Source organism: Hylobates moloch, unplaced genomic scaffold (assembly GCF_009828535.3).
Source record: "Hylobates moloch isolate HMO894 unplaced genomic scaffold, HMol_V3 SCAFFOLD_36, whole genome shotgun sequence".
In the NCBI taxonomy this organism is placed as follows: Eukaryota; Metazoa; Chordata; class Mammalia; order Primates; family Hylobatidae; genus Hylobates; species Hylobates moloch.
Window position 1 is genome coordinate 2944855 of NW_026652311.1, and position 26603 is coordinate 2971457.

Below are 26603 nucleotides of genomic sequence, written 5' to 3' on the forward strand. Positions count from 1 at the left end.
CTGAGGTCCCAACTAAGACATTACCTCCTCCAGGAAGTCTTTCTTGACATTCCCCAAGACTGGATTGAGTGCTCCTTCTCTGCTCTCTTAGCACCCTGTCTTTTGCCCATCTCGGCTGTCATCAGTTTATGCTGTTAACTGCCTGTTTGTCTTTAGGTCTCTCAAACAAAACCAAGAGTTCCCAGAATTCCCAAATACAATATAAACAGGGCAAGGCCTGTGTTTTCACAGCTGTACTCTAGGAGCTTAATCCAATAAATATTTTTTGAATGAGTGAATGAATGAATAAATGAATAATGAGTCACTTATTATTTGTGGCTTTCTTATATTTCCTCAGAATTACAACCGACCTCCAGTGATGGCATTAGCCATTCCCATTGCAGTGAAATTCCTCCACAGAGGCAACAAGGAACTGTGCAGGAATATGTCTAACTACCTGTCTCTGGCGGCAATTACCAAGGCAGATCTCCTGGCTGATCACACGGAAGTTATAGTAAAGAGCATATTCCAAGGTATGATGTGAAAGTTGAACTTGGGGACATGTTTTAGGAGACATTTAAAAGTATTTTCATGAAGCATTTATGGTTTGTGGGAAGCAAGACCTAGAGTATTCGAAGCAAATTAATTTCTCTGTTTTGCTGCTAGTTGACTTGTGAGCATGCAAAAGGTTACTTAATCTGGCTGTCTGTGTCCCTTCCCAAGGCAGATGAATTATTTAGACTCATTAAAAGAATTGTAAGCTTTCTTCCAAATCTGTGTTTCTCAGTTTGAAGAACTGCATTTCCATGCTTCTGGTCACCTGTTCAACTACCAACTGTGGAGATCTTATTTCTGTGTACTGAGTGGAACATATCACTCAGTGGGATATGAAAAACCTGTCTTCATTTGGTTCCAAAAGCAAGAAATGTCTTTTGTTAGATAAAATACATCAGAAAATGTGTAATGACTTCTTAAATGTGAACGTGATTTGGGAATGATAACAAGCATAAATACTAGCATAAAAAGCCAAGTAGTACACCTCTGTTAATTGTTAACAACATTTGAATGAATGAGCAGCTAAATTAGTTCATGCAAAATATTCTCCTTGTCTTCTTCTATTTTCTTTGGTTTCAGATCAATCAAAAAACATGTTTTTGAATTTGGAGTCAGAGAACAATATATGATATTAATTGATGTGCATCCAAATGTCCCCAGTTCTCATTAATAAAGATGCACGAGGCCCATGAGTATCTCAGCCCACAGTTTACTGCCATAACCCACCACATGATAAGGTTGATCGTCAACCCTCTGTAAAGTGCTCACAGTCCAAATAATTCTTAGGTTCCCCAAGGGTGTCCTATGTGTGCTCTCTTCCCAAGGTATCCAGACCAATCCTTAAGCCCATACTGCTATTCTGGCCATGCTTCCTGGAGTAGCATGGTGGGGTGCTGGCTGTCCTCTTCCACCACGTGAGCCCAGCAGACCCTGAGGCCACTGCCATGCAGATCCCAGGAATGGACTCCACTCCTGGGAACTCTGTGCTGCCCTGCCAGTGACAGCAGTCTTTGTGCTGAGCCACTTGAAGCTTTAGGAACTACCAGGTCCTTAGCCCAGTAATTCAGTGTGGCAGCCTGTGGCAGGATAGGAAAGAACACTAGCCTTTCTCCTCAGTGTTACACCTTGGTAGAGAGGCCCCAGAGCAGTGCCAAACTGAGTTGCCATGTTTGCAGTAAAATAGATGGTTTTTCAGTAGAACAGAATAGAGAGCCCAGAAATAAAGCTGCACACCTAGAACCATCTGATCTTTGACAAATTCAACAAAAATAATCAATGGGGGAAGGACTGCCTATTCAACAAATGGTGCTAGGATAACTGGCTATCTATATGCAGAGGAATTAAACTGGACAACTATCACCATATACAAAAATTAACTCGAAATGGATTAAAGACTTAAATGCAAGACCTCAAACTATAAAAGTCCTCAAGGAAAACCTAGGAAATACCCTCTTGACAATAGCCTTGGCAATAAATTTATGGCTAAGTCCTTAAAAGCAATTATGACAAAAACAAACTGACAAGTGGGACCTAATTGAACTAGAGAGCTGCTAGACAGTGGAAGAAATTGTCAACAGAGTAAACAGACAACCTACAGAATGGGAGAAAATTTTTGCAAACTGCGCATCTGAAAAAGGTCTAATATCCAGAATCTATAAGGAACTTAAGCAATTCAACAAGCAAGAAACAACCCCATTAAAAAGCGCAAATCAAAAAGTTAGAAAGATCTCAATTTAACAACCTAACAGCATAACTAAAAGAACTAGAGAACGAAGAGGAAACCAACTCCAAGGCTAGCAGAAGGCAAGAAATAACCAAAATCAGAGCTGAGCTGAAGGAGATTAAGACACAAATAAATTTAAAAGATCAACGAATCCAGGAGCTAGCTAGACTAATAAGGTAATAGAGAAGCTCCAAATAAACACAACCAGAAACAACAAGGTGATATTACTATTGACCCCGCAGAAATACAAACAACCATCAGAAGATATTATGAACACCTCTATACACATAAACTAGAAAATCTAGGAGAAATTAATAAATTCCTGGGCACATACACCCTTAAGACCTAACCAGTAAGAAATTGAATCCCTGAACAGACCAGTAATGAGCTCTGAAATTGAATCAGTAATAAATAGTCTACCAATCACAATAAGCTCAGGACCAGACAGATTCACAGCTGAATTCTACCAGATGTACAAAGAAGAGCTAGTACCATTCCTGCTGAAACTATTCCAAAAAATTGAGGAGGAGAGGCTCCTCCCTAACTAATTCTATAAGGCCACCATCATCCTGATACAAAAATCTTGCAGAGACACAACATAAAAAGAAAACTTCAAGGCAATATCCTTGAATATTGATGCAAAAATTCTCAACAAAATACTGGCAAAACAAATCCAGCAGCACATCAAAAAGCTTATCGATCATGATCAAGTAGGCTTTATCCCTGGGATGCAAGGTTGGTTGAACATATGCAAATCAATAAATGTGATTCATCACATAAACAGAACTAAAGACAAATCCAATAGATGCAGATAAGGCTTTTGATAAAATTCAACACCTCTTCATGTTAAAAATTCCCAATAATCTAGGTATTGAAGAAGGATACCTCAAAATAGTAAGAGCCATCGATGGCAAATCCACAGCCAACATCATACTGAATGGGCAAAAGCTGGAAACATTACCACTGAAAACTGGCACAAGACAAGGACGCCCTCTGTCACCACTCCTGTTCAACATAGTATTGGAAATCCTGGCCAGAGCAATCATGAAAGAGAAAGAAATATAGCACACCCAAATAGGAAGAGAGGAAGTCAAACTATCCCTGTTTGTAGATGATATGATCCTATATCTAGAAAATGCCATAGTCTCAGCCCAAAAGCTCCTTAAGCTGATAAACAACTTCAGCAAAGTCTCAGGATACAAAAATCAATGTATAAAAGTTACTAGCACTCCCATACACCACCGGTAGTCAAGCTGAGAGCCAAATCAGAAATGCAATCCCATTTGCAAGTGCCACACACACACACAAATAAAATACCTAGAAATCCAGCTAACCAGGGAGTTGAAAAATCTCTATAAGGAGAACTACAAAACACTCCTCAAAGAAGTCAGAGATGACACAAACAAATGGAAAAATATTCTAGACTCATGGATAGGAAGAAACAATATCATTAAAATGGCCATGCTGCCCAAAGCAATTTATAGATTCAGTATTATTCCTATTAAACTGCTAGTGACATTCATCACAGAACTAGAAAAAAATATTTTAAAACTCATGTGGAACCAAAAAAGAGCCTGAATAGCCAAGGCAATCCTAAGCAAAAAGAACAAACCTGGATGCATCATACTATCTGACTTCAAACTGACTTCAAATAGGGATACAGTAAGCAAAACAGCATGGTACGGGTACAAAAACACACACATAGACCAATAGAACAGAATAGAGAACCCAGAAATAAGGCTACACACCTACAACTATCTAATCTCTGAAAAAGCTGACAAAAGCAAGCAATGGGCCAAAGACTACCTATTCAATAAGTGGTGCTGGAATAACTGCCTAGTCATATGCAGAAGATTAAAACTGGACCCCTTTCTTATACCACATACAAAAATTAACTTAAGATGGATTAAATACTTAAATGTAAAACCCAAAACTATAAAAACGCTGGAAGACAACCTAGTCAACACCATTCTGGACATAGGAATGTGCAAAAATTTCATGAAGAAGATACCAAAAGCAATTGCAACAAAGGCAACTGCAACAAAAGCAAAAATTGACAAATATGATCTAATTAAACTGAAGAGCTTCTGCACAGCAAAAGAAACTATCAACAGAATGAACAAACAATCTAGAGGATGAAAGGAAATATTTGCAATGTATGCATCTGACAAAGGTCTAATATCCAACATCTATAAGAAACTTAAAGAAATTTACAAGAAAAAAATTACAAAGTGGGCAAAGGACATGAAAAGACACTTTTCAAAAGAAGACATACATGCAGCCAACAATCATGAAAAAAACTCAACATTACTGTTCATTAGAGAAATGCAAATCAAAACCACAATGAGATACCATCTCACACTAGTGTATTATTAAAAAATAACAGATTTTGGCAAGGTTGTGGAGAAAAAGGAATGCTTATACACTGTTCGTGGTAGTTGGTCCTCAAAAACCTAAAAACAGAACTACCATTCAACTCAGCAATCCCATTACTGGGTATATACCCAAAGAAATATAAATTGTTCCATCATAAAGACACATGCACACATGTTCATTGCAGCACTATTCATGTTAGCAAAGACATGAAATCAACCTAAATGCCCATCAATCATAGACTGGCTAAAGAAAATGTGATACCTATACACCATGGAAAACTATGCAGCCATAAAAAAGAACAAGATCATGTCCTTTGCAGGAACTTGGATGGAGCCAGAGACTATTATCCTTAGCAAGCTAACACAGGAACAGGGAACCAAATACCACATGTTGTCACTTATAAGTGGGAGCTAAATTATGACAATACCTGGACACATAGAGAGGAACAAAAGATACTGGGGCCTATTGGAGGGTGAAGGGTGGGAAAAGGGAGAGGATCAATAAAAGTAACTAATGGGTACTGGGCTTAATACCTGGGTAACAAAATAATCTGTACAACAAACCCCCATGACACAAGTTTACCTATATAAAAAAACTGGCTATGTACCCCTGAACTTAAAGAAAAAAAAAGGGGGCAAAGGACATGAACAGACACTTCTCAAAAGAAGACATAAAAGCAGCCAACAAATATATGAAAACATGCTCCACATCACTAATCATCAGAGAAATGCAAATCAAAATCACCATGAGATACCATCTCACACCAGTCAGAATGTCTATTATTAAAAATTCAGAAAACAATAGATGTTGGCAATGCTGCAGAGAAAAGAGAATGCTTATACACTATCTGTGGGAATGCCCATTAGTTCAGCCACTGTGGAAAGCAGTTTGGTGATTTCTCCAAGAAGTTAAAATAGAACTATTATTTCACCCAGCAATTCTACTACTGGGTATATATACCAAAGGAAAATAAATCCTTCTACCAAAAAGACACATGGACTCATATCTTCATTGAAACACTATTTACAATAGCAAAGACATGGAGTCAACCTAGGTGCCCATCAACAGCAGATTGGATGAAGAAAATGTGGTACATACACACCAAGGAATACTATGCTACCATAAATAAAAACAAAATCATGTCCTTTGCAGCAACATGGATGCAGCTAGAGGCCATTATCCTAAGCGAATTAATGCAGATACCACATGTTTTCACTTATAAGTGGGAATTAATCATTGGGTACATGCAGACATAAAGATGGGAATGATAGACACTGGGGGACTGAAAGGGGTAGGAAGAGAGGGACAAGGATGGAAAAACTACTTATTGGGTACTGTGCTCACTACCTGTGTGATGGGTTCAATTGTACTCCAAACCGCAGCATCATGCAGTATAGCCTTGTAAGAAACCTGCACATGTACCCTTGACTCTAAAAGTTGAAAAACTAAAATAAAATAGGTTATTGTCTTATCTAAAGCTGTCTTTCCTTCCCTTGGGCTCAACTATTCACCCAAGAGTTGGGGTTACCAACAGATTAATACTTTAATTCTCAAAATGCCTATTGCATTCCAAGAACTAAAGTTTTGTTCCTAACTTAAGCTCATTGTACCAGACATTCCTAAGATGGGTTCTTAGTACCATTGCAAGACTTCTGACCAGCCACCCCAATGGTCTGCCAGGTATGTCTGAACTCCAGCTGACAGTGGAAATTTATCACTCAACCTGTGCTTCCCTCTAAAGACTTGTCATTAATAATACTAGTCAGTATTTTCATTTCCAATCTCCTTTGGCCACAGGATTAAATCACCAATTTCACTTTATATGTAATATTAAATTTGCTTAAAGCCCAGAAAAGCAATTATGTTTTTTTTTCAAAACCTTGGCTACATTTTTGAAACAAATTTTATAGGAATTTAAAACACTTATACACACCACACATTTTAAAACCATGATAGTCAGACTTGCAAATAACAGATTTATTAAAAAAAATGAATTAGCCCTTTATTACTGCAAAGAACTTAGTTCATCTATTTGGGTTTTTAAAAAATGCTTTTTCGATGACAATGAAATCTTTGAAACACACAGTACACTTTCTAAATTCACTGCAAGCATTTGAAATAAACAAATAATTTGGTTTATTTGATCTGGCACTATGAAAATTATCATAAAATGAATGGTAATTTGACCTGTAAAAGGTTGGGGCTACATATTTCAGGGTTTGGAGTTTTAAGACTGATGTGACTGTAAAACTCCATTATCACTCACATGAGCCCATCAAACTTTAAGTTGCAAAGCAGAACGGATCTTGCTGTCTCTGATTAGTAAGTTTTCTGCTCTGCAATTCTTTGTCTTACATCCCCTACCAGACAGCCTGAGGAGTGATCATGGGGTTTCTTTCTTCACTACTTATAGTTTTTCTCCTCTTTAGATCTTCTTTGCCTTACAGTACATTAATCCTTATTTTCCCATGTTTCTACTTCTATAAAATACATTGAATGGTCATCCATTCAATGATGATGATAATAATTACAATAACATTAATAATAGCTACAATGGCTAAAATTTACTGCATGCATTTCTGATGCCAGATATTGTATTAAGCCATTTATACCGATTATATCATTCAATGCCCACAAGAACCTCATAAAAGAAGTCCTATTATTATCCCATTTTACCAGTTAGTAGTATTTTAGGCAACAGAAACCTACAGATATAAATGACTTGATGATGAGGAAGAAGAGAAGGAGAAGTAAGAGGAGGAGAAAGAGGAACAACAACAACTCTTCCTTGGCACACATGCCTGCAAAGTCCATGAGTATACCAGACTTTCCAGATGGTTGATTCAGGGCTCAGTGGTGTCCCAAAAGTCAATTCTCAGCTCTGCTTCCTCAGGATGGGTTTTACTTTTGTGATTGGTGTAGGCCTCTACAGCTTCCAGCTCACATCATCATGAATACCAATTAAGAAAAAGAAAGTTCACATCCAGCCTTTTTATTTCTCTTTGATCTGACACAGGCCACATGAACATTTCTGAACCAATCCATCATTATTTCCAGGGGATACTGTACTTCAGTTGGTCAGGCTTAGGTCATGAGCCACCCTCAAAGCAGGGAATGGGAGTCGGCTGCAGCAAAGCCACATAGATTGGGAGTAGAGGAGGAGTAGATCCCCCAAAGAAACCCAGGACTGTTGCCAACAATAGGTGAATGAATAGTGGGTAATGAAAGAACACAAATGTCCATTGTATCATTTTGTAAGTGAGCAAGCTGAAGCTTAGAGAAGTTAAAAGCAAGATTCAAACCCTGACCACTTCACTGTAAAGTCTACTTTCACAATGTAATCTTAGCACTACCAAATACACTGGTTGTATTTTTATTTTCCCAGCCTCTGTTTCCTCATATATACATATAGATGTTGAGACAATGACATGATATAATGCCAAAACATAGTCAGCTTTCAATAAATATCAGCTAAGGTAGTGATGAGGATAATCATACTTGCCTTCCTATATTTGAATCCCTTTATTGCCAGGGAACTCGCTCACTGTTTCCTGTGACAACTCACTTTATCTCTGGACAAAACTGAGTACTAGATGTTTCTTCCTTTTGTTGAATTAGAAGTTCTCCCCTTGTGGCCTCCCACTTTTGACTAAGGCTCTTTTCTTGGGCCTAATAAACCCTCGTTCCTCTTCCACGTGACAAACTTTCAAAAACTAGCTCCAACTTTCATATCTCACCACTCCTTCCCTTTGCACTTTCCTCTTTTCCTCCTCAGGCATAACATTCATAGTTTCCCTCTCAGTTTGCTCACTCAGCAGATGATGACTTGTTTCTGCAACCATTTGCAAGATGTACCCAGACCCCTGCTCTGCTTGGCTGCCCTCCCCTGCATGTGCTCTGATTTGCTTGCTCATGAGGACTAAAATGGATTTATCCTCTCTACTGATACTGCATTTTCCTTAATGTAACCTAAAATCAAATTCAGTTTTTTGTCAATCACATCTTTGATTTCTCTTGACTTATATTTGAAATCTCCAAATTTTTAAATATAAATTATCTTAGTATATTCAGCAATTTCTGCCATACTCTGTGTTTAGCAGGCTTTTTGTCTTATGCAAGTACTTACTTTTAATTCTTTACACTTTTCTTTTATGAGATTCACCCCATTGCTTTGGCATGCAAAGATCTTGTTGGATGTTTTTCATCTCAGTGTATCTGCAGCTCTTCCAAAGTTCTTGTCACCCGTAAATTTTATGAGCAGAGCCACTCTCGTCTACATTTTAAAACACTGATTAAAAAGTTGACCAGATAGGGCCAGGAGACTCTTGTGCTGTGGCAGGGGTGTTTGCCTCTTAGACTTCTTTGCTATTATTTCCTTGATCATATTTTTAACAATTGTATTATATGCATCCATTTGCATCCTGTGCCTGATTTCAAACCAAACGCTCTTTTATGCTTATGAGTGAATCCTGAGAGACTTTGTCCAAGGGCTATGTATTTATCCCTGAAGGCAAATATTTCAATAGTTCTAAGCCAATTTTTGCTACCTCTTATTATTAATGGTTATATATAAGTAATGTTTACTTTTGCATTAAGTTTAAGTACACATTTATTTTATTCAAATTGTTTAGAGTTATTTTGTCTGTTCTGTATTCTCTAAATTCTCCCAGTAAGTGGTAATTGTAAAAGGTCTTACTGTGTCCGGAATTGGTGGGTTCTTGGTCTCACTGACTTCAAGAATGAAGCCGCGGACTCTCGCGGTGAGTGTTACAGTTCTTAAAGGCGGCGTGTCCGGAGTTTGTTCCTTCTGATGTTCAGATGTGTTCGGAGTTTCTTCCTTCTGGTGGGTTCGTGGTCTCGCTGGCTCAGGAGTGAAGCTGCAGACCTTCGCAGTGAGTGTTACAGCTCTTAAGGTGGCGCGTCTGGAATTGCTCGTTCCTCCTGGTGGGCTCGTGGGCTCGCTGGCTTCAGGAGTGAAGCTGCAGACCTTCACGGTGAGTGTTACAGCTCTTAAGGTGGCACGTCTGGAGTTGTTCGTTCCTCCCGGTGGGCTCGTGGTCCCGCTGGCTTCAGGAGTGAAGCTGCAGACCTTCGCGGTGAGTGTTACAGCTCATAAAAGCAGTGTGGACCCAAAGAGTGAGCAGTAGCAAGCTTTATTGCAAAGAGCAAAAGAACAAAGCTTCCACAGTGTGGAAGGGAACCCAAGCGGGTTGCCACTGCTGGCTGGGGCAGCCTGCTTTTATTCTCTTATCTGGCCCCACCCACATCCTGCTGAATGGTAGAGCCCAGTGGTCTGTTTTGACAGGGCACTGATTGGTGCCTTTACAATCCCTGAGCTAGACATAAAGGTTCCCCAGGTGCCCATCAGATCAGTTAGATACAGAGTGTCGACATAAAGGTTCTCCAAGGCCCCACCAGAGCAGCCAGACACAGAGTGTCAATTGGTGCATTCACAAACCTCGAGCTAGACACAGGGTACTGATTGGTGTGTTTACAAACCTTGAGCTAGATACAGAGTGCCGATTGGTGTATTTACAATCCTTGAGCTAGACATAAAGGTTTTCCAAGACCCTACCAGAGCAGACAGACAGAGTATCGATTGGTGCACTCATAGACCCTGAGCTAGACACAGGGTGCTGATTGGTGTATTTACAATCCCTGAGCTAGACATAAAGGTTCTCCACATCTCCACCAGACTCAGAAGCCCAAATGGCTTCACCCAGTGGATCCTGCAGTAGGGCTGCAGGTGGAGCTGCCTGCCAGTCCCGCGCCGTGGGCTCGCACTCCTCAGCCCTTGGGTGGTCGATGGGACTGGGCGCCGTGTAGCAGGGGGTGGCGCTCGTCGGGGAGGCTCGGGCAGCACAGGAGCCCATGGAGGGGGTGGGAGGCTCAGGCATGGCGGGCTGCAGGTCCCGAGCACTGCCCCCCCGGGAAGGCAGCTAAGGTCCGGTGAGAAATCGAGCGCCACGCCGGTGGGCTTGCACTGCTGGGGGACCCAGTACACCCTCCGCAGCCGCTGGCCTGGGTGCTAAGTCTCTCATTGCCCGGGGCCGGCAGGGCTGGCCGGCTGCTCCGACGAGTGCAGGGCCTGCCAAGCCCACGCCCACCCGGAACTCCAGCTGGCCCATAAGCGCCACGCGCAGCCCAGGTTCCCGCTCGCGCCTCTCCCTCCACACCTCCCTGCAAGTTGAGGGAGCCGGCTGCCGCCTTGGCCAGCCGGGAAAGGGTCTCCCACAGTGCCGTAGTGGGCTGAAGGGCTCCTCAAGTGCCGCCGAAGTGGGAGCCCAGGCAGAGGAGGTGCCGAGAGTTGAGTGAGGGCTGTGAGGACTGCCAGCGTGCTGTCACCTCTCATTACTTCTTGGAGGAAGGATTAAAGGTATAATTGGAATGTTATCTTGATTCATACTTAAAAGTTAAGGGGATAGAAAACTTGAATATCTCTATACCAAATAAGACAATTGTGTCAGTATTTTAAAATCAACTCACACACAAAAAAATTAAAAATAAAAAAACATACCAATTTAGTTTTACAGGAAAATTATAACAAATATGCAAAGAACAGATCATTACAATCTCTTTTAAACTTTCCCAGATAACTGAAACAGAAAAACATTCTCCACCTTATTCTACAGGGCTAGTATAGCCAGGATATCAATACCATGATATCAATACCAGACAAGGACAGTATGAGAAATAAAAATACAGGCCCATCTTAATTATGAACATAGATGCATAAATCATAAATAAAAATTTTAGCAAAAGGACTCTAGCAGTGCTTAAAGTAAATAATAGTTAACGTTTGCTGAGTGCTTACTATATACCAGGTACTGGCCTTTTAACCTATGTAATTCTCTCTCAATATCTTATGAGGGAAAAACTATTGTTAAACCCACTTTATAAATGCGTAATGACCTAGTTGAGTTTCTCCCACAAATGCAGGATGGCTTAATATTCGATATAATTCCACATTGCAAAAGACTAAAGAGGAAAAACATCATGTGATTAGTAAAAAGTATCTCATAAAATTCAGGACCTGTTTGTTCATGAAAACAAAATTCAAACCAGTAATTTTCTTAACATGATTAGAGGAGATATACAGATATATAATGACAGAGCACTATATATATAAATATATGTATGTATATTTCACTATATATATATATCGTGAAACAGTAGAAGCATTCATTTAAAGTCAGGAATGAGATGAGGATACCAATATATCTACTTCTATTTACTGTGGCACTAGAATCCCTGGCCTAGACAAGAAAAATAAATGAAAGTTATAATAATCAGAAAGGAAGGGTCAAAACAATCATTATCTCTAGAAAAATGTGATAATTTTCTATAATAGAATATTTAAATATTCTGGCTAGGTGTGGTGGCTTGCACCTGCAATCCCAGAACTTTGGGAGGCCAAGGTGAGAGGATCGCTTGAGCTCAGGAGTTCAAGACCAGCCTGGGGAACGTAGCAAGACCTCATCCCGACTAAAGATCAAAGAATTTATCTGGGCTTGGTGGTGTGCACCTGTAGTCTCAGCTACTCTGGAGGCTGAAGTGGGAAAAATAGCTTGAGCCCAGTAGGTTGAGGCTGCAGCAAGCTGTAATGATGCCACTGTGCTCCAGCCTGGGTGACAGAACAAGCCCCTGTCTCAAAAAAAAAAAAAAAAAAAAGTAAATACTCTCCAGTCAATTTTAACACAAAATAAGACAAATTTCAGTAAAGTGCTAGAAGTGAGATCAATTTAGAGAAACTAGTTTTTTTCTTACATACTAGTCATAATAAATTGAAAATAGAATATTAAAATATTATTTAAAGTAGAAAAATATACAATACCTACAGGAAAATGTAGCTTTTTAGAATAAAATTATAAAAGTGCATTGAAAGCAATTAAATAAGAAAATGGAAAAATATACCATGTTCACAGATGGGAGAGTTTGATGTGGCAAAGATGTAAATTTTCAATAAATTTAGTGAAATTTCGATAAAATATCAACAGAGGATTCCATGAGAGATGACAAGCTGATTTTTAAATTTGCAAGATAAAGTGAAACAGATAGCCAAGACAGTTTCACAGAAGGAGAAGAAGATGGGAGTTGTTGGGGGAGAGGAAGAGGCAGTAATTTCCCTACCATATATCAATATATTATAAAATCGTAATAATCAAGACAGTGTAGCACTAGTGTAAGATAGGTAAATAACCCATGGAATAGAACAGAGAGGCAAGAAACAAATCCATGCATATATGGAAACTGTATATATGCTAGGGGAATATTGACAATAGAGAAGGACAGACTATTCAATAAATGATTTTGAGACAATTGTCCACATCACAACATGCATAAATTAATAGCAGATGGAATAAAGACCTAAATACAGAAAACAAATCTAAGTCTCTTCTTTAGTAAAATTTAAAAAATCTCTCAGCAAACAAGCAATAAAAGAGAACACCCTTATTCTGATAAAAGATATCTATTAATACTGAACAACTAAACTAAAATTACACTTATTAGGGAAATATTAATGTTTCCCTTTGAATTAAAAATTAAGATAAGGATGTCACTTTGTGTATTAGTCCATTTTCATGCTGCTGATAAAGATGTACCTGAGACTGGGCAATTTCCAAAAGGAAGACGTTTATTGGACTCACAGTTCCACGTGGCTAGGGAGGCCTCACAATCATGGCGGAACGTGAAAGGCACTTCTTAACATGGTGGTGGCAAGAGAGTATGAGGAGGTAGTGAAAGCTGAAACCCCTTATAAAACCATCAAATCTCATGAGACTTATTTACTACCATGAGAATAGTATGGGGGAAACCACTCTCATGATTCAAGTATCTCCCACTGGGTCCCTCCCACAACATGTGGGAATTATGGGAGGACAATTCAAGATGAGATTTAGGTGGGGACACAGAGCCAAACCATATCACTTGGGCAATGAATTTGTTTTCTGCTTAAATTATATCAGGGGTAAAATGTGATGTTTTGTAACATCAGAATCTTTTTAGAAAAGAAAGTTGTTTTCCAGTGCTCCAGAATGTCTCAAAACTTGTTCTTTGCCTTATGAAAATGGTCTGTAATGCCTTTTCAGTACTGATAAATAAAAGCACAACCAATGCTTAGTGCATCACAAGTTAGCATATCTTTCACTCAAGAAGCTGAAAATATTATTGAAGACTCTACAACTGCAATGGATTATCTGAGAGTTTATAGGGAAGCCCTTTTAAAATTTTGATTTGAAACTCCATGATGCAATGAACACCATTGCTATTTAATCTAAAAGTAGTAATGTTCCTTTTTCTGCATTTCTGAATCAGTGATCATAATAAAGAAATACGCCTCATCATCAATATGCCTTTTACATGGTCCTCTGGCACAAGTCACAGAATGACTTCAAATGATTGGAAACTTAAGTAGAAAGTCTTTGGGAAGAAAACATAACATCTCATCAAGAGTCCAAATCCTTTTTTACTTGCTGGCAATGACCTGGAAAATACTGTCTAGTTAATTATGATAAATTCAGCTCATTTTTTCTCTGTGTGAGACAAATTTCAAACCACTGCTTGGTGAGCAGTCTCAGAAAAATGGAGATAGAAAATTGTCCCCCCCCCATTTAATATGACAGTTATAATATATATGACATAGGATGTATGAGACTTAAATAGATAAAATATCTATGCTTTGTACAATTCTGGGCCCATAGTTCATCAATGGTTACCATGATTTCTATAATCATCAACATCATCATCGTTCTGGTTGTTTTTGTCATCACCAATTGAGTATCTGCTATGTACCAGGTCTATATTAAAAGACTGTAGGCAGGCTGGGTGCTGTGGCTCATGCCTGTAATTCCAGCACTTTGGGAGGCTGAGATGGGCAGATCACTTGTTGTCAGGAGTTCAAGACCAGCCTGGCCAACATGATAAAACCCCATCTCTACTGAAAATACAAAAATTAGCTAGGCGTGGTGGCACACGCCTGTAATCCCAGCTACTCAGGAGGCTGAGGCAGAAGAATCACTTGAACCTGGGAGGCAGAGGTTGCAGTGAGCCGAGATCATGCCACTCCACTCCAGCCTGGGAGACAGAGTGAGACTCCATTTCAAAAAAAAAAAAAAAGATTGGAAGCAGAACCATATCCACTCATGGAGTTTCATAATCTCTAGGGAAATGCTTAACCATTAAAAATTCATGATACAATTATTCTTAAAGGAAGTGGTTTTTAAGTTCACCATAAAACAAGTTGTTGGGAAAGAATTTATTAATCAAATATTCTAGGAAACAAGCTACTAAGCAATCTTATTAAGAATATTCAACCTGAATATTTATACCCATAGAAAACTATTAAATGTAGAGTTATAAAAAGACAGTGCACATATGGATCAAGGAATAGAGACGTTTTAAAACAGTAAAAGACTTCTAAATTGTTAACCAAATCTTGGAGCTGATCTAACTCAGAGTTTGCACCTTCTTGACTTCACCAGTAGATGCTGCTGTGAAGTAGAACAAGGCCTGCATTTGTGTGCTGAACTCTGAAAATGACTTACCCACAATGGAAAAGAATCCTTACATTCATTTATTTGTTTGTATTTTTTTGCTTGCTTATTTAGTTTCAATCCACTGAAAACAACTTGGAAAAACATTTTTTAAGATAACTATCTTATTTTCAATATAACTTTATGGTTTATAAAGCACTTTTTTGAAAATTATCTGCTTACTAATCTTTCAACAAGGTAGACAAGTCTTGTTATCCCTGATTTCCTGACTAATTTGAGAATCATAGAGATTACTTGACAAGCCTGATTTCTTGTAGTTATTAAGTTACTAGGTGATGGTGCCAGGATTTGAATACTGGATTTCTGATCCCAAACCCAGCAAACTTTTGTGCTACACTCCAGATTTATAAAACTTGATGCAAGGATCAACGATATGAATGTTCATGTTCACTGAATCCAAGAATACATCAATGAACATATACAATTACTTTAACCAAGAGTTTAACCTTAGTAGTACATTTCTTAAGTGGCTGAACGACAATGCTGGAAACATTTGGCCTTAGTAAAACTCAGGGAAGAGATTTCTAATCTAAGATTTGACAGGAAATGAAATAAAAATCAATTATAATTTCTTGTTTGTTTGCAAATCTAATTCTTTGTTAAAGTGAAGTCAATCAAGTAATTGTAAATAGAAAGCTCTACAATTCTACACTATATGCTTGGTAGTAAAATGTTCTGGATATATTTTAAAGGTGTTAATACTTATAAGCCCATTTATATTGTAATAGACAAGGAAAATATATCAACTGCGTTTAGCTCATATATTATCTCTGCCAAAAAATTAGCTCTACTGGAGATATATACATACATACTAGAGTGAAAAACTGTTCCAGTTTGCCTGGGACTGAGGGCTTCCCAGGACATGGAACTTTCAGTGCTAAAGGTGGGACAGTCTTAGGCAAACCAGGACAGTTGCTCACTCTACACACACAAATAATATTATTTATATGCATATATATTACATATTTATTACACATACATCTTTCCTCCTAATAGCTTGAGTCATCTTGCACAATTATTTTACTATGCTGTAATATGGTGATGTCTCAATAAGTATTTGGTGAATGAAAATGTGTGACAATGTGCTAACATAAGCCAGCATGCTGATACTTCTCTTTAGATATTTTATCTCAGTTTTACACATTTCTTATTTCCTCCTTTTGCTAACACCTATATATTCTCAAACTCATTAAATGTTATTGCTTAGTTGTTGTTTTTTTTTTAAGTCAGATATCCAACTTCCTGAGAATTTGTAAAATGTATTTTCCAAGTTTAGGTTATGGGTGTTTTCGAGAGAATAAAGTGCATAGTTGTTGTTGTTGTGTGTGTGTGTGTGTGTGTGTGTGTGTGTGTGTTTTGTTTTGTTTTTTGAGATGGAGTCTCACTCTGTTGCCAGGCTGCAGTGCAGTGGTGCGATCTCGGCTCACTGCAATCTCCGCCTCCCGGGTTCAAGAGATTCTCCTGCCTCACCCTCCTGAGTAGCTGGGATTACAGGCGCGTGCCACTACACCCAGCTAATTTATGTAATTATTTATTTTGAGACAGAGTCTCGCTCTGTTGCCAGGCTGGAGTGCAGTGGCGCGATCTGGGCTCACTGCAACCTCCACCTCCCAGGTTCAAGTGATTCTCCTACCTCAGCCCCCCGAGTAGCTGGGACTACAGGTGCGTACCACCATGCCTGGCTCATTTTTTGTATTTTTAGTAGAGACGGGGTTTTACCATGTTGGCCAGGATGGTCTCGATCTCCTGACCTCGTGATCTGCCTGGCTCGGACTTCCAAAGTGCTGAGATTACAGGCGTGAGCTACCCTGGCTGGCTGTAGTTTTTAAAATTAAAATAAAAATTACTGGATCAAAATTAGATCGAGTGATCAACCAACTAAAAGATTAAACATGACAAAAGTATATTTTTCTCTCACGTAAAAGAAGTCCATGGGCAGACAGCTCAGGGCTGGCTAGATGGCTTCACAATGATCAGAAACCCGTGCTTCTTCTGTATTGTTACATGGAGTCTCATGGTCTAAGATGGTTGCTGAAATTCCAGCCCATTACCATATTCCAATCAGACAGAAGGAGGAAAAGAACCACATATAATATTTCAGCATTGGTCAGAACATAGTTATATGGCTGCATCAAGCTGCAAGTAATGTTGAAAAATATAGAATTTACTCTGAGTGGTCACATGTTCCACTAAAGCTAGGATTCTATCATTTAGAGAAAGAGAATGAATATCTGGGAAAATTAGAAGTTCTTAGAACTCCTAGCTAGACTTACTGCTCTAGCAGATGAAATTTCTACTTTTTTAACCCAAGAATTATTTTATTTTCTTCTATTTGTTTGTTCTTCGTCCTAAACATGTAATTACTTAAAAAAATTAAAAGTTTTCTTACATTAAATTCTGTCAGCATATGAGTTTGCATTTATCTTGGCCTGCAACATCTGGCATCACTTAAACATGTATAATTCGTGTTGCAGCATGTAAAGGAATTTAAATCATGCCTAATTTTCTGCCTAAGTTTTGGGTCTAGTTTTCCTTCTTCCAGCTGGGAGTTCAAGTCATATAGACAATGGCTAGACAGGGACTTTGCATGTGCCCAGTGTGTCTACAGCCTTGAATTATGTGACCTCCAAGAGTCTGAGACTGGCCTATCAGCCCCTAACTACAAGTGATTTTCTTAGAGGCTTAGCCTCGTTTGTGGGTTTCAAAAGTGGAATGAAGCTATACTTATATGATGAACATACTCAAAAATTATTAGATTCATGGAATTTTATTGCTGAAAGGCACTGAGTCCAATCATCTCCTTTTACTGAGAAGATCCAGAGGAGTTATGTAACTTATCTGACACCTAGCTAGTTAGTTACAAAATTACTCCTGGTGTTATTCTCCAAACCTCATGAAGAGGAAACATCCTGTGGTTGTCCATGCCCTATCTTTCGGAGGACATATCATCACTGTGGGTCCACCACATTTCAAAAGCAGCTTTGTGAGGCCCTTCTATCAGCCCTCACATAGAATCTACAGGAGAATACTAGTGTGGTGGGGAAAGTTACCTCCCCATCCACAGTGTGAAGGGGCTTGACCTCTTCCTTCTGAGTAAGTAAGAGAATGGGTGTGCTTTCAGGGCAGGAGTTCTTTTCCAGATTCTTAGGTCTCCCAAATAACATTCCTAAGCCATGTCTTGCAGCATCATGTGTATCTGGGGAACTGTGATGATTCATGTTTGGTGTTTGTTTTTATGTTATACAGTACAGAAAGTTATATAAGCTCCTAGAATTGTCAAATGGGAAGAGTCCTAGAGATTCTTATTTCATCAATTCCTTGATTTCTTAGCTGAGAAAACTAAAACCCACAGAGATGAATTGACTTGGCAGAGATAATATTTCTTGCTTATGATTTGTAGGAAGCCAAACTTAAAACAAGTCTATAGTTGTTCATTCCTAACTATATTAACTATGCTGTTTACATAATAGTATCTGAAAACTAATTGCCTACTTTACATGAAAAAAGTATGAGTTTGCTCCAAAACATCTCTTAAATTTATAATTAAATGACGTGAGCTAGTTTTATAAAATATTTTATTTACAGTAGAGCTTTACAAAAATAGTCTTAATAAAATTAATACAAATCCTTTTTGCAATATAACTTATATGACTATCTTCTCAAAAAAGTGACATTCGATTATAACACACAAACTACATTTATAGTTGTTAAGTCACCTTGTAATATAAATATGTTTTCATCATTTTTTTTGTAATAAGGTACATACCAATAACAATGAACAATGGACAACAAATCTTATTTTGTTATTCTTCCAATGTAAAATTCATCTCTAGCCAAAACAAAATTAACCAAAGAAAAGTAAAACAATTGTCCCTCTGTTCAACAATACAGTCCTTTTTAATTATTTGAGAGTTTATCTGACAGAGACACAGCATTAAACTGAAAGCACCATGGCATAAAGTCTAGTAACATTATCCTCAAAAGCTTTTTCCAATGTCTTTCCTTCAACTGTTTATTCAGTATTTTGCCAGTACAAATAAAGATTGATCTCAACTCTCTCCTTCATTAGTCTCAAGTGTTCCTATTATGCATTGAGTTTTCAGACCTTCCCAACTGGCATGTATTTTAAGTGTGAGTTTCTTTCTTTGGCTTCAAGTGGAGTTTCACAACATTTATGAAACATACTGAGCTCCTCCATGTGGCTGGATCTCTGTGACTCCCCACCCAACAATATTCCCCCGGATGTGACAAGACTCTGCTCCTCCGGTCTCTCTTATCTCTTCATTGCTAAGAACACTGTCCCAGATATTGAAGCCTGTGAGTCTCCCAGAGAAGGCTAATGTTTCATCAAAGCCACCACCCACACAGCAGCCATTCTTTTCTTGGCCAATCTGCAGGATTCCTCCCTCAGGAACAATGTGACCTGTGGCCATCTCAACAGTGGTAGCTGCCAGTTCACCATTTACCCACAAGGATGTGAGCCCATTCTCTGAATTCCAGGTGCTGCACAGGTGGGTCCACCTTCCCAGGGAAACCATGGCTTCAGCAACCAGTTTGTTCTCCTCTCCACCCACCACAAACACTATGGACTGGTAGCTGAGATACAGCTGGATTTCATATGGATTCCTCTTTGTGCCATAGGAAAACAGGATGGTTTTGTTTAATACATCTGTGGCTTTGACCCAAATGCAGGCACTAAAAGACTCAAGCCTCATTGGTCTCACTGGATGCACACTTCCAAAAATCTTCTTGGAACGCATTGGGAATAAAATAGCTGTTTCACAACCTAGAGTAGCAAGAAAAGAAGAAGAATATTAAAGAAAATATAAATTCATTCAGAATTATTCTGGCATTAGTTATTTTAACATAAGCATTTTAATGATTACAATTGAAAGCTATATGAAACCATACATTATGACTTAAGAAGCTTCCACTGTAATCTCTGCAGAGCAAAGAAAATGAGAAAAAGGAAAGCCAATTGTCTTATCCAATGAAGCATCTAAATGAAGAGAAAGTATGCAAATAGGAGAGCCAACTAGTCCAAACCCACAAAATAATAAAAGCCATAACTACCTCCCCTTCCAATTTGCATATTTTCCTTGTTACTGCTTTTAAAAAAAAAAAAGTTGAATCACTATCAGTTAACTTCAGACAATAATTCTATAATTTCCAAGAATTCAGAACCCAACCTTGTTCTCTCTTTTTGCCACCACCAAGTTCCTAAAATAATAAGCCTATGAAATTCAGTAGACCTAGTTCACTCCGTTTAGCCTTTACCAACATGCATTTTTCAGCAAAATTCTAGGATAGTGATGTTATTGCAGAATACTTTTTTTTTTTTTTTTTTTTTTTGAGACAGAGTCTCACTCTGTCACCCAGGCTGGATTGCAGTAGCGCAATCTCGACTCACTGCAACCTTCGCTTCCCAGGTTCAAGAGATTCTCCTGCCTCAGCTTCCGGAGTAGCTGGGACTACAGGTGCACACCACTGCGCCCAGCTAATTATTGTATTATTTTTAGACACGGGGTTTCATCATATTGGCCAGGTTGGTCTCGAACTCCTGACCTCATGATCCGCCTGCCTCAGCCTCCCAAAATGCTGGGATTACAGGCATGAGCCACCACACCTGGCCTGCAGAATACATTTTAATACACCAAATGTTCTCAGATATTTGTAAACTTTGCAGAGTTTTTAGAAAACTACCTTTGAAAGGCAACAATGTGTAATAATGATGACTAAGCTTATTGGGCATTCACTATGTATCAGATACTGTTCTAATCACTTTGTATGTCATTTTAATCCTCATGCCAACCATAAAAGATAGTCTTTTACATTCCTGTTTTACAGATGAGAAAACTTAGGTAAAAGTAACTTATCTATGTTTACATAGCTGATAAGTAGTAAAACTAGAGTTTGAATTTTTGCAGTCTGATCCCAGAGGCCACACCCTTAATCAGCACACTACCGTGCCTCTTATTAATAGAACCCCTAGATTTCTCTAGGAGGGCTAGAATCCAGATGGTGTTACTACTAATGAGCCATGCAACTTTGGATGAGCCCCATAATTTCCTCTAGGCTTTAGTGTTATCTAAAAAATCCTCTTCCATTCTGCTCCTAATATTCTGCAAGTCTGTAAGCAGCAAGTATGTAGCACTCAAGAGCTGAATAGAACAAAAATATGTTTAAAAATTCTACTTTGTCCACATGCTTATAATTACTATTTAAGCAGTAATTGAAAATCTTTAAGAGAAGTACATTCTTTCAAGGGGCCTGGTTGGAGAACATGTTTCTGCTAAAGAGCACTTGGGAGGGGGACTTTCAAATTTGAGGTGGAAAGCTCAGTAAGTTTCCACCATTGTCCATCTCAAGTCGACTTAGCCATTTGGGAAGCTGGAGATGCTGAAACGAAAACCTTTTACCTGTCCCTGGGAAAGAATAGGTGAGCTCTGCATCTATATACATATATATGTGCAAAACAAAATTACCATACATATACATACATATACATATGTATATAAATGTGTGTGTATATATATGTGCGTGTGTGTATGTAGGTGTTTTTTAAAAAACACCTAAATTAGGGCAGGTATAACAACCTAAAGAAGATTTGCCATAAGACAGCTTTGAAAAGCAAACTCCCAGAATGGTTCCAGAATAACTGGTAAAGAGACAGAACTTGCAGAAACCAAACACCCATGTAAAAGTGTGGTAAACTATGTCAGATTCCTACAAGTGGCTCAGGGGTAGGCTCTATCCTGAAAACATTAAACAAATATGGACCTTATCCTTTAGTATTAGGGATAGTCAAATAAAATATTGACATTCAGATAATCATATAAAAGTAACTACAATACTAAAACACAAAACTGGCTCTGTCATGCTTTGATACTTTTCACTAAATAATTTGAACTTTTGAAGATTTTTTAAAATTAGTTTTTAATGAGGCAGGGATTCTTTTTTCAAATGAAATTGCTAGGTACATCTTTTTTCTAGCTGTGTTAACTAAAATCAAATAAAAATCATTGCAAAAAATCACTGAAAAAAATCACCATATCCATGGGCATTTGATATAGTCTCTATAAAGTTTCAGTAAAGTAGTGTTCAATCACGCCTGTAATCCCAGCACTTTGGGAGGCCAAGGCGGGCGGATCACGAGGTCAGGAGATCAAGACCATCCTGGCTAACATGGTGAAACCCCGTCTCTACTAAAAATACAAAAAATTAGCCGGGTGAGGTGGCGAGCACCTGTAGTCCCAGCTACTCAGGAGGCTGAGGCAGGAGAATGGCGTGAACCCAGGAGGCGGAGCTTGCAGTGAGCCGAGATCGCGCCACTGCACTCCAGCCTGGGCGACAGAGCGAGATTCCGTCTCAAAGAAAAAAAAAAGTAGTGTTCAAGAGGGTGCCTACTGCAATCTAATTAAGTGATTTCCTCTTTAAGCCCAGGCAGTCAGGATTGCATTCCAAAGCACTCCTGGATTGCATCTCAGAGACTCGGCTTCCCTCTAGGCTACGCTGGCTATGTAAGTTCATGGACTGGAACCGCATGTTGGTTATTTTTGGTGATCTTCTTTTGGGGACCAGCGATACCCAAAAACGAGGCTCTTAATACCTCTTTAAAATGTCAGAAACTCTCTTATGAAATGGCTTTTAACTAATAGGTTTTTCTGATTATCAAAGACCAAACAAAATTAAAACCAGGTTCTTAGGAGGCTAACAGCAGAATGATTAGGAGCCAAGCTGGCTGGAGACCAAGAAAAGATAAATCAAAACATATGGGCAAAAGTATTATTGGATGTAATAAGGATTAACATCTTAGAATTCAGAAATACATCTCTCTTCTGCTCTAACTAATATGCAAAGATGAAGATAAAAAATAGAGTAATTCTTCAGTTTTTCAGGTGCATTATATGTACAATGACTTTACGTGGTTTGCGAAACACAAGCCATTTCATCCATTAAAATGGCTGCAGAATTCTAATTTCTCTCCTGTCACATTGAGAATCTACTGTACATTTGATTTTATGCTTTTTCTCCTCTGAAGTCCTATTTAGTATTTACTGACAAGCACCCCTCAAATATTTAGGAAATATGATATGGTTTCTGTAACTTTAAATGAAACATGCTCTCATTACATAAAATTCTGTAACTTTAAATGAAACATGCTTCTTCCCCCTCCCCATCCAGCAAAAGTTGTTTTCTTGGAAATATAGGGAAGGATTCTCAGGAAAAGTGCAAGTTATATTTTCTTACCTAGGACACTGATTTTCTAATACAATCCAAAATGATTGTCACACCACCGTTTCTTAGAAGTTTTGGCATACAAAGGGGTATTGATTGGCTCCGAGTCTTCTATTTCTTTCTTTTAACCATCTTTAGAATGTATTATTTTGGGAACCCATGTCTGTTTGGAGATTCATGGAGTGTCATATGGGACTTTGAGAAGTTGCCTGTGGTTTGAACAGTCTCTCCTGTTTGGCCCCAATTCTCTGAATCCCTGGGGTGGAGCTGGGATCGCCTACACGGATTGGCTCCTACACCTGAGAGTTCCACGCTGAATCACAAACCGCACACCCTCCGACCTCCCCTGTCGCGCTAATTCCACAAACCCCGGGGTAGGGGGACCCCTGGAGAATTCCGCTGACCCTTGGGGAGATCAGCTTCAGCCTCAAGTTTCTTTCTGAGAATGGGTGGGCGGAGAGGAGGGGCCGGCTGAGGGGCTGGAAAACATCCCTAAACGTTAGCCTGGGCCCTGAAATAGTGCGGGAAACCAGAGCTCCTCTAAAGACAGAGGCAGGATAAAATTAGAAGACGTGGAAATCCCTAACGGAGGGAAGCTGGACGGCAAGAGGGGTCACGGTTATAACGGGCCAGTGGACTCCTGCAGCGCCTAGTCGGATCGGGTGTCAGGGGCCCTAGACAGACGTCTATTTCAAGACTGTGATGGTTACCTCCACAACTCTCTTTAGGGCTCCTTAGGACTGAGGAATACTTTTTTAAAGCCAATTTTCCCGCCTTGTATGGTGTGCCTGAGGTCTGTGACCGTGCATGCAGAAATAGGTGTGTGTGTGTGTGTGTGTGTGTGTGTGTGTGTGTGCGCGCACGCGCGCGCTTCCCATGAAAGCTTCCCCTAGAATGTTGCCTGGCTTAGCTTGCCGTTACGCGCGCTCCCGGAACAAAGCCTCAGTGGGAAGTCCCGGCCCCGCTTGCCTCCTTACCTGCCGGCAGCCAGCTCCGGGCAGCCCAGCCCTGCACCGCGTGCAGGTCGGCTCGCGTCTGCCGCAGCTCCTCTAGCACCGCGGCCAGGGCGCGCCCCGCCTCCTCTGGGCGCTGCGCCTCCGCGCTCTCCAGGCGCGCCAGCCTGCGGCCCGCGTCGCGGGTCGCTTGTAGCAGCTCGTCCAGAGCACTGGTCAGCCTGGCCTCCGCGGGAGCCCCCGGCGCGCACGGCCTCGCCAGGCTTTCCGCTAGCCGGCCCAGCTCCTCCCGCAGCCTCTGCAGCTCGCCCCGCAGAACGTCGTCCGTGGCTTGCAGCAGCATGCCCTCTCTCATCTGCGAGTTCTCCAGCATGATGAAGAGCTTGTCCCATTCCGAGTGCTCCTGACGGCAGTCGCACGGCGTGGCTAGAGTACGGGATACATACACGTTACCAGCCCGCCCAGGCCTGCCTTGGATGTGCTTTGTAAAAGCTGACCTCCCTCGGTAGTGCCAAGTTGCAGCCCGTCCCTGGCATCCCCCTTGCCTTTAAGGACACCTTCGAAAAACAGCATGTAAATGTCTCAGAAACGACAGAAATCATTCATTCAGGTATAGATTAAGTTGTACCCTATGAAATCGCCGGTTATGTAACTCAAAACAGTCAAATATTGACGATTTTATATGATTCAACCCATTATGTACGTTACAGAAATAACTTTGAAACCTCCGTCTTTATTCAAGTGCTTCTCACTTTTGCATAACAAACTATAAATTTTTAACTCGTCTCACTGGCTACAAAGTATATGTTTGTTATTTAGACCAAGAGGTGGATATGTAGTTAGGATTAGCAGAGAAACAGTTAAAGTGAACTTACGGTCCTCAGTGGGATGGAGTCCATTGTCTATTTCGTTGTCCAAATTCACATACATGAGATCATAATCATCCGAGTTCTCGGCCAACACTGCAGACCAGAGAGCACAAAACAGAATCGCAAGGAGATGCATTGCTGGAGAGACGCAAAGTTCTTTCCACAGCTGGCGGGAGGAGACTCTCAAGTGAGCTGAGTTTGAGCGGAGGAGAGTGAGAGTGAGAGGCTGGAGCAGAGAGCCCTTAATAAATGCTGGGGAAAGCCTGAATGGGGATGAATGAGTAATGCTGGTGGCACTGCGGTAACGGGAGTTCCCCTGAATTTGGTGGGGGAGGGGGCTGGGTGGGAGGGCAAGGGAAATGTGGAAGTTGCACAATATTAAACCGCAAAGGTTTACACTGCAGTCAGATTAATTGGAGGAGGGTCAGAGGGGAAAGAGGAGAGAAACTGGGCTTCTACTGTTCTCCTGAGAATTAGCTGTTGTAATTTGAATTGATAGCAATGGGGCTGAAGGAGGGGTGGTAGAGGAGAAATTTCAGAGGGTGCTGAAGCAAATCATCATTTCAGCATTTTCTGTGAGCTGTTATTATTTCACAACCCTTTATATATAGAAAACTTTCCATGTTTCCTTTGTACACTGTTTTATAGGTTGAAACTGAAAGTGGTCTGATTCCAAGGTAAACCAACATATTAATAATTGTTATGGCTCTGAAAGTCAAGTCCAATCTGAGCTATCTTGTCTTTAATACTTCTGGAGTTGCACCTATTCTTTTATAGACAATTTTTTTTTTGAGACTGAATTTCGCTCTTGTTACCCAGTCTGGAGTTCAATGGTGTGATCTCGGCTCACTGCAACCTCCGCCTCCTGGGTTCAAGCGATTCTCCTGCCTCAGCTTCCCGAGTAGCCGGAATTACAGACACCCGCCACCATGCCCAGTTAATTTTTTTTTTTTTAGTACAGACGGCGTTTCACCATGTTAGCCAGGCTGGTCTCAAACTCCTGACCTCAGGTGATCTACCCGCCTTCACCTCCCAAAGTGCTAGGATTACAGGCGTGAGCCACCTCACCTGGCCTAAGACAAACAACACAGTACAACTGGGTAAACCTAAAATGGGGGAAAAAAGCTGGGGGAAAAAAGGAATATACTTATTTAGTTATTTAGGTATGTTTCTTTTCATAACTTGGTATTATGTGGACATTATATTATTCTACAAGATTTCGAGGCAAGGATCATGTTTTAAAAGTAAACTTAGAGATTTCTGCTTCTAACAATATATACACGTCTGTGTTCACATGATATTAATAAAAACTTAAAAGGTACAGATGAGCTCCCATTAAAGTAAGGGGAAAATCCAG

At 39.9% G+C, this 26603-nt stretch overlaps 2 protein-coding genes across 3 annotated transcripts in view; one reads left to right on the plus strand and one right to left on the minus strand.

Moving 5' to 3' along the window:
- VEPH1 (ventricular zone expressed PH domain containing 1) overlaps positions 1–26603 on the plus strand; it is a 111564-nt gene that overhangs the window by 40844 nt on the left and 44117 nt on the right. Inside the window, exons 3-4 of one of the 2 annotated variants that reach the window (XM_032146531.2) lie at positions 338–512; positions 767–1077. In XM_032146531.2, the coding sequence (XP_032002422.1) occupies positions 338–512; positions 767–771 (180 nt within the window). In that variant the 3' untranslated portion in view covers positions 772–1077. Of the gene's footprint in view, positions 1–337; positions 513–766; positions 1078–26603 lie in introns of those variants that run through there. The other variant, XM_032146530.2, reaches the window with a different exon arrangement.
- On the minus strand, positions 18700–25466 carry LOC116463429 (pentraxin-related protein PTX3). Its single transcript, XM_032146529.2, has 3 exons — positions 25253–25466; positions 24402–24803; positions 18700–19972 (listed from the first exon to the last, which is right to left on the minus strand). The coding sequence occupies exons 1-3, from the start codon at positions 25380–25382 to the stop codon at positions 19359–19361; spliced, it is 1146 nt and encodes a 381-aa protein (XP_032002420.1). The 5' UTR covers positions 25383–25466; the 3' UTR covers positions 18700–19358.

Excerpts from the sequence above, each read along its gene's own strand:
- LOC116463429 (XM_032146529.2), bottom strand. The coding sequence starts at position 25,382 with ATGCATCTCCTTGCGATTCTGTTTTGTGCTCTCTGGTCTGCAGTGTTG. Across the intron at positions 24,804-25,252 it reads ACTCCATCCCACTGAGGACC|CCACGCCGTGCGACTGCCGT; the intron begins GTAAGTTCACTT and ends CCCGTACTCTAG. Across the intron at positions 19,973-24,401 it reads CCGGAGCTGGCTGCCGGCAG|GTTGTGAAACAGCTATTTTA; the intron begins GTAAGGAGGCAA and ends TTGCTACTCTAG.